This window comes from Acomys russatus, chromosome 4 (genome assembly GCF_903995435.1).
Source record: "Acomys russatus chromosome 4, mAcoRus1.1, whole genome shotgun sequence".
Taxonomy (NCBI): Eukaryota; Metazoa; Chordata; class Mammalia; order Rodentia; family Muridae; genus Acomys; species Acomys russatus.
The window spans coordinates 12831933-12845685 of NC_067140.1; the positions used below are offsets into that span (position 1 = coordinate 12831933).

Sequence of the window (13753 nt, forward strand, 5' to 3'; positions counted from 1 at the left end):
GAGGGGGAGGGAGGGAGAGATGTGAGATTTGGGGGTGGGGGTGAGAGAGACTGACTGACCAATTCATCTGGAAAAAGTAAGAATTTAAGGATTCACCCTCCCAAGCCATGCAGTGGTGGTATATGCCTTTAATCCCAGTACTCCAGAGGCAGAAACAGATGGATTTCTGTGAGTTCAATACCAGCCTGGTCCACCAGAGCAAGTTCCAGGACAGCCAGGAGACACAAAGAAACCCTGTCTCGAAAAACCCAACAATAAAAATAAAATAAAATTCACCCTCCTAGCTGGGAGTGAGCTCGGTCCCTTTGAGCTTGGAGGGGATGTTCACCATGACTCACCAGAAGCGCATTAGGATAGGTACGAAACCATCCAGGGACTTTAGGGTGGGAGATCACAAATACCTGAAGCACGTGAGGCATAAGACCTGTATTACAATTGGCTATAAGAAACACATCACTTACGTGAGGTGACTCACATACACAGATTTCAAGTACCACACACATACACACATATACTTCAAGTGCTTAGCAGTCTTACTTTCAACAGCCAGTTTGAGAAACAACACACTATAACTCTGGATAAACAGCACCAGCAGGGGTTTATTTAGTGAAAGTAAAGTTAATGACTCCCTCAAACAATATAGGACAGGCCACCTGGTTTATTCAAAACGAATCTAAACCTTATATCTCTGACTCAACAGCAACATAAGAAACCTTTAATGACACAAACCCGTGTTAAACCAAGAACAGTTTAAGTGAGTCTTACAGGCTCTACTCTTGGTGGGCTGGCATCTATAGCATGCCGACAAGTGTTAAGTTCAGTTACAAAAGCACATCTGAGCTTCTTGGCTGCCACATCGTAAGCAGGTCTGAAATATGCTGTCTTACAAGGATTTCACTGTCCCCACTGCTGCCAATCTCCAGTCATTATGGTTTCTTCAGCCCTCAGAACGTTTTTAGGAGATTTTCTTTGACCTGCTTGTCTTAACAGGTACGTAAGAACTCAGTGAGCTGGCAGAATGAAGATTAACTGAGATGCCAAGACAAGTTTTATTGCAAGCACAGTGAGCAGATAGAGATGTCTTCTCAGAGTGGCCACCGGGTCTGCCCTTAACTAACCCTCTGACAACAACCTTTCATTGGTTTAAAGCACATGAATTAGCTTCCTATTATCAGGTGTACATCATCTCTGCCATGTGGGACATTTTCTTAGGGATGTACAAGTAATATTCCATGTAGCCTGACAGGTCCTCAATGGTCACATCATCTACATAGACACGAGCTTGCTCGGAACAGGATCGAGGAGAGCCAGACAGAGTTCTGGGGTGCAGTGACTGAGAGCAGTCCTCAAGCGATCTTCGTTCTGGGGCCAAAGGAGGGACACTCTGCAGACCTGAAAAGGAATACACTTCCATATCATGCCATCTCCTACACTGGCACTCCTTGCCTACACACGCACATGGCTTGCCTTGGCTTAGCTTGGAAACAGACTGAAAGTCAGAGAGATCGTTGGCTGTAAGACTTTCTTGGGAAACTTGGGGACCATCGGGGGGCTCTTCTGTCTTACTCTCTGACGGGAGCCTCGGAACCGAACTTCTCAGAGGCTCGATGGCTGCCCCTGTGTGATTAACATCAAGAGAAGTGGAGTTCTCTCCTGCGTTGAACTCTTTGGGGGCTGAAGTTCCCCGCCCACTGCTGCCATCAGGCGGCTCCGTCTGGCTTCTGTGCTTGAGCTGGCTGCTGCAAGGAGACGCTGCTGTACTGCAATGTATGAACTTGGGAGGATGAAGGACAGGAGACTTAGAGCGCCGACGACGCTGGGGTCTCACTGTTCCTCGTGAAGACTTCCTTGTGGACCTAAAAAAGAAAAAGACACAGAAGATGTGGCGATACAGCGCCCTCCTGAGAGAGGCGGCATGAGAGCTGGAAACTGACCTCTGGGTGTAAGTTCATCAACGCCTCTATTTTCAAACTGCCCCCTAAGACTTTGTTCAGCATCCCCTATTTAGTCTACAGAAACAAGTGAGGTAACACAATCACCCAGGCACATGGGACACATGGTGTAGGACACTTAATTCCTTCCGTTCTTGGCTTCTGAGTATGGGAGAAGCATGTAAACTCACGCAGTAAAACCAAAATGCAGTCCCTCATTCTGAACGTGGCTCCAGTACTAAGACTAACTGCTACAAAAGCCACCATGACAGTACTATCAACAGGGGTCAGTGGTACAAATCATTTTAACAGCCAACAAAAACAAACAACAGAAGTAACAGAAGTGGGGAGCTGGCTCAGTCAGTGAAGTACTTGCCACACCAACACCCATGAAAAAAAGCTGGGCGCAGTGGCATGTACCTATAATGCTAGTGCTCAGAAGACAGAAAGGCCCTGGGACTTGCTGTCCAGCCAGCCCACCCAGGTAGGGCAGCTCCAGATTCAAATACTTTACCTCACAAAAACCGAGGGAGAACCTGTAATACAATGCATCCATGCCAAGTTTGGAGTTGGACAAATTTTAACAACTACCATTCTGTCTGAAAGAGGTATAGAATGTTTTTGTAATCCTAAACATTCCCATGAATTCTTTGCAACCACTAATCCCCTGCTCAGCCCCAGTACTTCAGGTGACCAATCCCTGATTTACACTCTATTCATAAGGACTCATTTTGCTTCTTTCACAATTCCACAAAAATGGAAACATAAAAACCATTCATTACTGACTGCCCTCTTTCACTCAGCATAACATTTTTGAGGTTTACTGCTGTTATTACAAGTATCAGTGATGTTTCTCTTATATATTACTGAATAATATTCTACATCAAAGTGTACTGAATAATTTGTCAATAAACGTTTTAGTTATTTGAGAGTTCCAAAGCCACTGATTAATATACTCCTCTAATGTCATTTTATTTTCAACGTTTGGCCATTCTAATTCATGTGCAGGATTGTATTAGGTTTTATTTTGCATTCGTCTAATGGCATACACTGTGAAGAATATTTTCTGCGTGTGCTTTCAGAAACGTATGCTTAGATTTTTTTTATAAGTTTTAATTGCTTGCTTTTTAATCATTGAGCTGTAAGGGCTTGCTTCTGTACTTATGCAACTTGAATATAAATCATTTGGGACAAAAAACAAAACCAAAAAACCCAGGGGGACAGCAAGTGAGGAACACAAACAGCATCAACTCCTGACCTTCACATGTGAGTATGTGTGTGCATCTACACAAACATACACAGGATTTGGTGTCCCTAAGATTTCTAGAAAGTGATAATTATTAGATGCACTATATAAATATTTACAAAGCATTTAAATAAAAGGCTGAACAAAGAAAAGACTTGAAACTAAGCAAATTAGGAAGAAGAAAAAGCAGGACTTTATTTACTTATTTATTTTTAAAACTTAATTATTTTGGGAAGGAAGTGGCATTCCTGTGCCACAGTGCACACATGAAAGACATCTTTTGGGAACTGGTTCTCTCCTTCCACCACCTGGATCCCTGAAATTGCTCTCAGAGGTGTAGGCTTGGCAGCACTGAAGCACCGTTACCCACTAAGCTATCTTCATGACCCTTACACAGAACTTTAAAAAAAAAAAAAAAAAAAAAAAAATCGAAACCGGGCATAGTGGCACACAAGTTTAATCCCAGAACTCTGGGAAGCAGACAGGCAGATCTCTGAGTTTGAGGCCAACCTGGTCTACACTGTGAATTACAGAACAGCCAGGACTACATAAAAACCCATCTCGAGCCGGGCGTGGTGGTGCACACCTTTAATCGCAACACAGAGGCAGGTGGATCTCTTTGACTTTGAGGCCAGCCTGGTCTACAAAGCCAGTCTAGGATAGCCAAGACTACACAGAGAAACCCTGTCTCGAAAACAAAACAAAACAGAAAACAAACAAACAAAAAGTCTCAATGGGAGTTGAGGGGGAGAAGAGAGAAGGGGGTGGCGTGGGGGGATCAACTAGGCAGAAGCACACGACTGTAAATCCAGCCCTCAGAAGTGAAGCGGATGGAGAGAATGTGAGGCCAAGTCCAGGCTCAGTTACAGTGAGCAAAAATAGGAAGGGAAAAAATTTTTTTAACTGTATTTGGGATTAAATGAAGAATGCTGCTATGAGAATTACTCACAGAAAGATAAATTTATGTATAACAAAGGTTAGGAAATTGCAACCTGTAAGGCAATTTAAACCTGTCCCTCTATTTGCTGCTTCTTCTAGGACTTCTTCACACATGCTCATCATGCACTCTGCCCCGCTTGTTTTTCAGCAGCGTATGGACACTCCTCTCCGGGGGCTACAAGTGTGAGGTGTGGAGATGAGGCTGGGGTGACCCCTCTCACTCCTCTTCTCTCCAACCTTTCTGGGACCCAACTAGCTAGTCCCTATAAGTTGGTCCTGCTGGGCATTGAGAGGTAGCATCTTAGTTCAAGAATCCAACAGGGGAGATGGCTCTGGTTACAAGCAGCTGTTTCACAAGCCTAACAGCCTGAGCTCAATCCCTAGGATCTACAGTGGACACAGAGAACCATCTCCGCAGAACTGTTCTATGATTTCCACATGTGTGCTGAGGTACACAGCTCATATTTGTGTGTATACACACACAACAAATAATAAAATAAAGTAAAAAAATCCAACAGCACCATGAAATCTGAAGGATAGAAGAACGTATTAGAAGAGTTGGTGTATTTCAAACAGAGTGAACGGACTCTGGAGCTGTCCTTTACCACCCACTCCACCAAAACCCCCACAAGCAGACCTTAGGACAAAAGCTATTATAATACTACATAATAATAAGGCTGGGGATGTAGCTCAGTTGCTAAGCGTGCTTGCCTACCACGCACCAGCCAAAACATAAAACCAGGACACAAAGAAAGTCTCAGTAAACTCATTATTAAAAACTGTGAAGCCAGGCATAGTGGCTCAGGTCTGTAATCCCAGAAGCTGAGAAGCTACATGAAGCTAGTCTGGGATACATAATGAATTAATGTTCAAATTGGGACACACAAGGAGTGTCTGAGAAGAATCACTGGACCTTAGGCTGGATCATAGCATACTCTCTTTCTGGGCACTTGGAAAGATAACCCAATCATAAGTTACTTGGTGTCCTCATTTGAATAAGAATGGGCCCCACAGGCTCAAGTTTGAATACTTGGTCCCCCGTTCATGGAACTGTTTGGGAAGAATTAGGAGCTATGATCTTGTCAAAGAAGGTGTGTCACTGGGGGAGGGCTCTGAGGTTTCAATGGCCCACCACTTACAGTATCACTCTTCCTCATAATTTGTCTCAACATGTGAGCTCTCAGCCACTCCTCCTGCTCCACGCCTGCCTGCCAGCCTGCCACGTTCCTGCCATGAGGGGTATAGACTTTAACTCACTCTTCTACCAGCTGCCTTGGCCATGGCATCTCTTCATAGCAACAGAAACAGAACTGAGATAAGTCTTTTCTTCAGAGCAGGGGCTGAGATGGTTCAATGGTTACGAGCAGTTGCTGCTCCTGCAGAAAGCCAACATCAAGTGGCTCACATCTGCCTTATAACTTCAGTTCCAGGGATTCCAACACTGTCTATGGCCTGCACAAGCACATGCACATACAGACAAGCATGCATAGACATACACAACATCAATTTTAATAAAAAAAAAAAAATTAAACCTCAAAAGAAAACACAATTTTTCCTATGGGAAGCTTTTACTCAGGCCAAAGAGATGGCTTAGAATAAAGGTGCTTAAGCCAAGCCTGACAACCTGAGTTTGCTTCCTGAAACACATATAGTGGAGAACCAACTCTCACAAATTGTCCTTTGATTTCTACACACACTCCCAGGCAGGTTCAACACCCCAAATAAGTAACTGTTAACTAGAGGGAGGGCACTCTTACCCATGCCAACTGTCTTTAGACGCACACGCAGTTTTAGGTTTGGTATCATCTGTTGCTGTTCTGACTGATGCTCTGACACTTGTGCCTTCTCCAACAGAAAGAGATATGATGGACCTGAGGACAAGAACAAAGTTTACTGTGATGGAAAACTATCATATAGGTAACTTTCCACCCTCACTAGCCCTACTACAACTTTGAGTAATACCTTTATTTTCTTTCTTGTTTACATATAGTTCCCAAAACTCAGCTTTTTTAGCTGGGCAGTGGTGGTGCATGTCTTTAATCCCAGCACTCAGGAGGCAGAGGGAGATGGACAGATCTCTTTGAGCTCAAGGCCAGCCTGGCCTACAAAGAGAGTTCTGGGGACAGCCAGAGCTCTGTTACACAGAGAAATCGTGTCTCCAAAACCAAACTGGAAAGATTCCTAAAAACCCATGGTTTCAAAATCGTAAGCCAGAGAACGGTCTGTAAGTGTAACCAGCATGGGATATAATAGACTTTTAGGCTGTTTGTCTGAGGCAGATCAAGCCTATGTTCAGGGAGACTGTTAATAAGACTGACACTCTTTTATCTAAGGAACCACAGCCACAGGAACTAAAAGAGTTAACTCAACTAACAAATGACCACACTTTTGAGTACTTCACAACTTTTACAAAAAATTTCCTACTTACTGGGCATGGTGGCGCATGCCTTTAATCCCAGCACTTGGGAAGCAGAGGCAAGAGGATCACTGTGAGTTCGAGGCCAGCCTGGGCTACAAGGTGAGTCCAGGACAGCCAAGCTACACAGAGAAACCCTGTCTCGAAAAAACAAAAATCCTACTTTTCCAACTAGCAAATCTGAAATATTACTCAGCGTTAAATCTTTACTTTAAAAGTATACGAGTACTATGGGTTCCCAGTGAAGAACATTTTAAAAATATATAGAAGAGAACTATCTGTACCAAGACTACCACCATGAGCATTTTCATATGTCCTTCCAAAATACACGGAACACAAGAACCTGAGTTTGAAGCCCAAAATTAACATAAAAGGCCGGTGTAATGGTGTGTGCATGTAATCACAAAGCTGAGTAGAAGAAGACAGGATCCAAAGGCTTACTGGCCGGCCAGCCTAGCCTGTATGACAAGTCCAGGTGAATGAGATATTTTGTCTTTAAAAAACAACCAAAAACATATGGGTACCACCCATTGAATAACATTCCATGTTGTTTTGTGTACTTGTACGTGTGTCTACACACACACACACACACACACACACACACCAGCCAAGGAAGCATGATAGCCGTTGATTGCAATTCTAGAGGCAAAGGGAGGAAGATTACAAGAAGTTCAAGTCCAGCCTGGGCCACATACACAGAAAGATGTCTGGGCTTCCTAGTAAGACCCTATCCCAACCTCACTCCTAGAAGTACAAAGAACTTTTAATGACATAAGCACATGTTTGTATTATCATTAAGAGACACTCTGATAAATGCTTGTGCACATCATGATCTAAAACACTATGCCCACAATCCCAGAACTCAGGAGCCAAAGAAGTTCACAAGTTGGGAATCAGCCTGGCTAAAAAGACCCTGTCCATGTCTTAGAAAAACATCAACAAACAAACAAACATATCCACATATAAGTGTGTATTTGTATGTATGTACATAATATGTGTGTACGTGATCTAGAGATTAAATTGTGACTCATTCTTATCATTTTTCCCTAAATGTTTATAGTCACATTAAAAAGCTTACTGTTGTATAAGAAGTACAAAGATATTTGTCCTGATAAGACAAATACCACTGAAAATCAAAACCTGTTGGACAGGATCATGCTAAGTTCCTGGCAAAGCTAAACGAGTCAGTCCTCAGCAGTCCATCCAGAGTGTATGACAACAGTAGGAAACGATGAGAAACATATACTGCAAACTCTACAAGGCTTAGTTTGCTGAGTCACACTAATGACTCATCCCGTCTACTCTTAGTTTTCTCAGAGAGTCTCTATTGTTCCTTCTTCCTATAATGTTGATAAAGGCACTTCATATGCTACAAGTACATAATTTCAAAAAGACCCATCTTAGTATCTATTAGTTGTGACTGTGAATGAGTATGCACTTTTGGGAGCAGCTCTCTGTGGAAGACAGAGGCACAGGATCTCTTTGGAGCTACAGTTACACAGTTAAGACATAGCTGCTAGGGACTGAACTTTGGTCCTGTGCAAGAGCAGAACGTGCTCTTTACCACTGAGTCATGTCTCCAGCCCCCGAATATGTAATTTACAACCATAAACTGTAAGAATATATTCAAAAGACATTTTGTAACAGCCTAAGTAAGTTTTAATGCCATCAATAGCTCAGTTTTACTCTAATTTATTTTTTCTTTCTGAAGCAGGGTCTCTTTTACATAATCCTAGCTGTACTCTAACTCCCTATGTAGACCAGGCTGGTCTCATAACACAAAGTCCTGCCTATCTCCTGAGTGCTAGGATTAAAGCTGTGTGCCACAACACCAAGCTTACATTTCAATTTTTTAAAGCATCAGGAAAAAAGTCTGCATATGAAGAATTACTTCTATAGGTTTATATACTAGAGGAGTTGTATGCACGTATATGGTATATCTCTAGAATTTTTTAAATTTAAGTCACTTATGCACCAAAACCCACAAAGAATATACTAAAACCACAATCCAGAATTATGTTTTCCCACATTATTTCCTTTTCTCAAAAAGGATTACCAAGGGTACTTAGTTACCACAAGAAAGGCCCTGAGTTCCCTCCCCAGGACAGAGCACGCCAACAAAAACAAAGACAACGTAAAGTTGGGTATGGTGGCACACGGATATAACTGCAGCACTCAGAAGACAAAGAAAGGAGGATCATGATTAGGAGGCTAGCCTGGGATACATAGTAAGACCTTGTCTCAAAAATGGAAAACAAAAATGTCTATCTAAGTATTGCTATGGCAAAAACCATGCTGAGGGAAAACTCGTTGGAAAATACTTTTCTAAAGTACCATGGAAGCAAACATTCACTGAACAGAATCATTAGCTAAATACTCTAAGATGGGCCCGAAACAGTGCTAGTCACAAGCAGGCTGCTACTAGCATGTATTTTGGATTTTACTTTGTAAACTGTGTCCATGCTGTCTGAAACAGACCACATGAAAGAATGGCGAAGAGCAGGTTCTGGAGCAAGACTCTGCATTCAAACTCCAACTGCAACTTGTACCAGTAGGAAGATGACAGCAGCGTCTGACTTCTAAGACAGTAGAGGATTAAATCTGCTCCAAGTGCTTACTCAGTCCTCAGGCCAAGAGTCACATGCTGGTGACTAGGACTATCACTGATACTACAGTGCTCAACTCTGAGCCTCCAGGGTCCAGCAGCCATGAGATCTCGCCTGGCTTGGGGCAAAACAACTGGCATTAAGAGGAGAACTGACCTGCACACAACACTTTGTCAAGGGTGGAGTAGCACTGCTTAGACAGCAGCTATCTGAAGACACCCCCATGAGTTTGTCTAAAGGCCCTACAACTACTGATCCTGGGGACCCACCCCTACTGCAACAGGCTTCCATAGAGACATCCAGCAATTAGAAACTGTGAAATCAAGACTGTCTTCACAGACCTCTACTGGGACAATTCATTTTTAATTAAAAACAAACAAAAAACTGTGATTCCCTTGAGAAGTCCCTGGTGGGATATTACTCGATTTAACATTTGATTAAAATAAGGAAGAGGGACTGCCTCAGAGTGAAGGAAAACCGAAACACTCAACCTTAGTGTAAAATTGAACTGCTGCTTTTCAGTTATTTACACAGAATATAGCTCAGTCAAAATATTACCACTTACAACATACCCTAGGATGAACAAAGAAGTCAGAAGAGTAACAGTCTAAGCAAAAGGACTATTTAAATCCAGTAAATAAATAATCCCAAATCACACATTACATATTCAATTACCCTGATGCGTCCACTCTTAATTTCTTAAAGGCAGTTTGTAGGCTCTCCTCCTCTCCATCCTTGGCTTCCGATTTCATTGTGAAGATTCTGCACTCCTATGGATGTTTCTGTTAATACTAAAAAGAAATAAGAAAACTGCAAATCGGTACAATCAAGAGTATATTTTCTTATATGATTACTGTTAGGAGAAAAACAGCTTTTTATTCTAAGTGGCAATTTATGTAACCAAACTATAGGGCTTATTTCTTAAGAAAATAAATGAAATTATATATATATACATATATACATATACATATATGAAATTTTACACACACACCACAGTATTCAAACCACCTACATGGTTGATGCCAACATCCTCTTATAGTTTTGGAAACAAAATCTAAAAAGTGTATTTCAGGCTATTGAGGGGGAAAAAGCTCCCTGATTGTACATACCTTGAAACATATGAACAAAATTACCATCAGAGATAGGAGAAAGCTCAAACTGCAATACTCTGATTAATTGGAATGCTACTGAGTATTTGTCTAGTCTGACCTTAACAATTCTAAGTATGAATTTATGACACCACAGCAATTGTACAAAGCAATTTTAACCAATGTATCAACCCACATGAAAAACAAGATGCTACTGTTGTTAGAGCAGAAATGGAGACTTACTTCAGTCATCACTGGTTATTTTATACTCTATTCCTTTGGCTGGGCACTTTATTTGGGGTTTGTTAGCTTTGAGAACCATAGTTATTATACAAATGATAGCTGACTCAAACAACAATAAAGAACAAAGCAGAGCTTCTCTTGTTAGAAGTAGGAAAACACACAGAGTACTGTTCTGCAGATAAGACGGTGCCCTTCTCTTGACCAACTGACTTTACTGAAGTCTCAATCTCTACTACTCTGGCTTTCCATTTAAACAAAGGAAGGAGATAAAAGATCATCAACTAAAGCAATAAGAAACACAAGTAACTCTTGATAAATTCTCAAACCTAATCTTCAAATCACCAAAGTACTAACTATATCTTGAACAAATAACCACACCAGTATCCAAAAAAAGGAGAGGGAATAAAAAACTAAAAAAAGAGAGAGAGAGAGAGAGAGAGAGAGTTTTTTTTTAAAGCCAAGGATATACTTTACCTTTATTTTTATTTCTAACCTGGTACCCCCTACCCCCACCCCCCACCCCCCAGGCACTCTCACAGAGCGCCTATGGATCCCCTTCAATATTCTCTGATTCTGGAGCAGCTGACTTCTCAGAAGTGAGTTGTGTTATTGTGAGACCTCTAATATTCCAAAGGTCAAGATGTCACAATGTTTGACATTTATGTGCATGTTCACCCTCAAAAGAACTTAGCTAGTTTTCACTTCAACATGAGACGACCAACATAAACTCACTCTCCCACATATCTGGGTCATAAACCTGAGGAAACCTTATTCACATGGCTGCAGGCCTCACTGGTCTCTAATTCCTCACTGCAGTAGGACTCCTCCCAATACACACTATTTTATACACTAATCGGAGGGCTGAGTGCTGGTGTGCCCTGAGCTCTGCACATCTACAAAGGTCTAGCACAGGTTGTAAACGAATTATTTTTGCTTCCAAAACTCCATTAAATAAGGTCTGATGAGATGGCTCAAAGGAAGATTTACCGGGACAGGTGAGATGGCTCAGAGTAAGGACTCGTGATCCTAAGCCTGACCACCTGAGCTTGTTCCTAGAACTAGAATAAGGAGGAAACAGCTCCCCACGCTGCCTTCTGCCCTTCATATGTAATATTCTCATACACATAATACATGTAAAAATAATCTAATAAAGTGTGGTTTATAGTTAGTAAGCACCAAGCTACATGTACACTGGTGAACACCACAAGCAGAAACCCATTGCTTTCACAAGTACTTCCAGAACTCCCAGCACTACCTTGGATGCCACAACAGAAGCTGAACTGAATACAAGGGTCTTGGAAAGCCCATTTCAGTAGGGGTCTCACACCCCTGCCCTCCAGGATCTCACACTTGGGCTATGAAGCTTCCTTCTTGAACCTGGAAGCTTCTAATTACACAGTGCTGACATAATTGTAATGCAGATGACCACCCTGGATGTTAATACAAACTTAGCATTCTTGTTGAGATGTATCATTAAAAACCCAAACAGCCCAAAATAAAAATCTGGCTACAGACCAAAACTTAAGAGAATAAAGCACCACCTAAACTGTTTTCAGACTTCTAGCATTGTGATTGCTCCTGTTTTTCCTCAGTTACTTTAACCCAGAGCAAGGGCTAAAGCAAAGCATGCTTATAATTACAAAAGGCTTACTATGCCGCCGCCCCCCACCCCACCCCGTGTTCCTGCCTTTCTGCTCACAAAGCACCGGCTCAACAGCTCTATATACCAGGTGACTGGATTGCCTATCTTCATTAACACATTTGTGGGAGACACTCGTATTACCCCCTTCTCTGCACTGACTTCCCAAAGAATTCCCAAAGGGCTCAAAAAGCCTGTAAGAAGTTACTTTGCATGGTTTTTAAGTCAAATCACATGCCAGCTTCTCTTTCCACATTCTTGTTTACACTTTTGAAGTTCTAAGTAAGTCGCCCTTAAGTTTCAAGTCGAACCCCTCGTCTTCAGGAGTCTGAAAATAAAAAAATCAGATTCGCCCGCGTCCTCGCAAAGTTAAAAGCGACGGACTCCCCATACCTCTGAGAAGTACAGAGCCCCGAGAATAAAAAGCCCTGTCCCAACAACCCTCCAGGAGAACGGTCCCGACAGCATCAATCTGTCCCCAGGACAAAAACACAACCACACCTCTCCGTGTACACCCACTCAAACCCTCGAGTCGCACTACAGGCAAAGCAGCACGTCTGGTCCTTTCGACAGGGGCCTGGGTCTGGCGCGGTTAAAGGGGGTTCTAGGGAGAAAGGTCAGAAGCCGGGGACACGCGAACTGGGAGCTGTCGCGCCTCTTGTCCTGCCCGCCCGGCCAACCGCGGACCCGAAGAGGCTGGGGGGAAGCGGCGGCGCCGCAGGGCGCGGGAGAAGCCAGCGGAGCCGCAGGGAGGCAAGCGAAGAGGAGTGCGGCTCGCAGGGCGGGAAAAGGCGGGAAGGGGCCAAGGGCGGCAAGGAGAGCGAAAGGGGAAGCTGCGGCCGGCGCGGCCCGGGGACCGCGGGAACTCAGGAAGGCGGGAAGCGAAGCCGCGTAGCTTCGCACTCCAGGCCGCGGCGGACGAGGGCCAGGCCAGGCCAGGCAGTCGGCGCCGCGACCGGACGGGAGGGCGGGACTCCGCCTCCCGCGGATGGGAGGCCTGGCGGAAGCCTCGCCCCTGCCCTCCTCATCCTGCCAGGCTGCTCACCTCCCCGCGGCTGAGGCGCTCCCGGGGATCCGACCCCGTCGGTTCGGAGCGTCTCTCCCGCGACCGCCGCGCCAGACTGACCCGGATCCAAACCCCGCAGATAGGTCGGCCCGCGCCTCCGGAGTCGTACTGCGCCTGCGCCACGTAGGCTCGCGCCCCGCCCACTGGTCACGCTCCTCCCACCCCAGTGACTCGGCAGCACGGCCAGCCGCAAGTGCGCAGGCGTACGGCCGCGGCCCCGCCTTTCGAACCCCCTCTTCCCAACCCCTCTCCAAAGCACGTGCGTCTTAGGTCATTTCCTGTTATTCTTTTCGCTCCCTCCGCCCCCTAGCTTGCGTTCGCTCCCGGCAGGCTTTTGGGCGTGCCTACTTCCTCTTCGCTGTCACGTGAGTGAGCTTGTGCTAGTTCCTTCTTCTCCACTTGAAGTCCCGAAGGCAACTAACTGGGTTCGGCGGGCTGCGGGAGTGTTTGCGCCAGCCGAGGAGGCCTCCGAGAATGCTTTGGCGCGACACTGGCCATCCGTCGTCTCTTTGGGTCCGCAGAGAAGCCAAGAAGGTATTAATTGGAAGACGCCCAGGCTGTGGATGCTAGCCCGGAATT

The 13753-nt window shown here is 44.3% G+C and overlaps 1 protein-coding gene across 1 annotated transcript; it reads right to left on the reverse strand.

Annotated features, from left to right (window-relative positions):
- Positions 1–555: 555 nt before the first annotated feature.
- Oser1 (oxidative stress responsive serine rich 1) lies at positions 556–13297 on the reverse strand. The gene is made up of 4 exons (XM_051143746.1): positions 13154–13297; positions 9814–9929; positions 5874–5987; positions 556–1856 (listed from the first exon to the last, which is right to left on the reverse strand). Exons 2-4 carry the CDS (start codon positions 9888–9890, stop codon positions 1172–1174), a joined length of 876 nt encoding a protein of 291 aa, XP_050999703.1. The 5' UTR covers positions 9891–9929; positions 13154–13297; the 3' UTR covers positions 556–1171.
- Between the last annotated feature and the right edge of the window lie 456 nt (positions 13298–13753).

Coding starts and splice junctions, on each gene's coding strand:
- Oser1 (XM_051143746.1), bottom strand. CDS start 9,890: ATGAAATCGGAAGCCAAGGATGGAGAGGAGGAGAGCCTACAAACTGCC. Junction 5,988..9,813: donor TTAAGAGTGGACGCATCAGG/GTAATTGAATAT, acceptor TCTTGTCCTCAG/GTCCATCATATCTCTTTCTG. Junction 1,857..5,873: donor TCTAAAGACAGTTGGCATGG/GTAAGAGTGCCC, acceptor TTTCTTTTTTAG/GTCCACAAGGAAGTCTTCAC.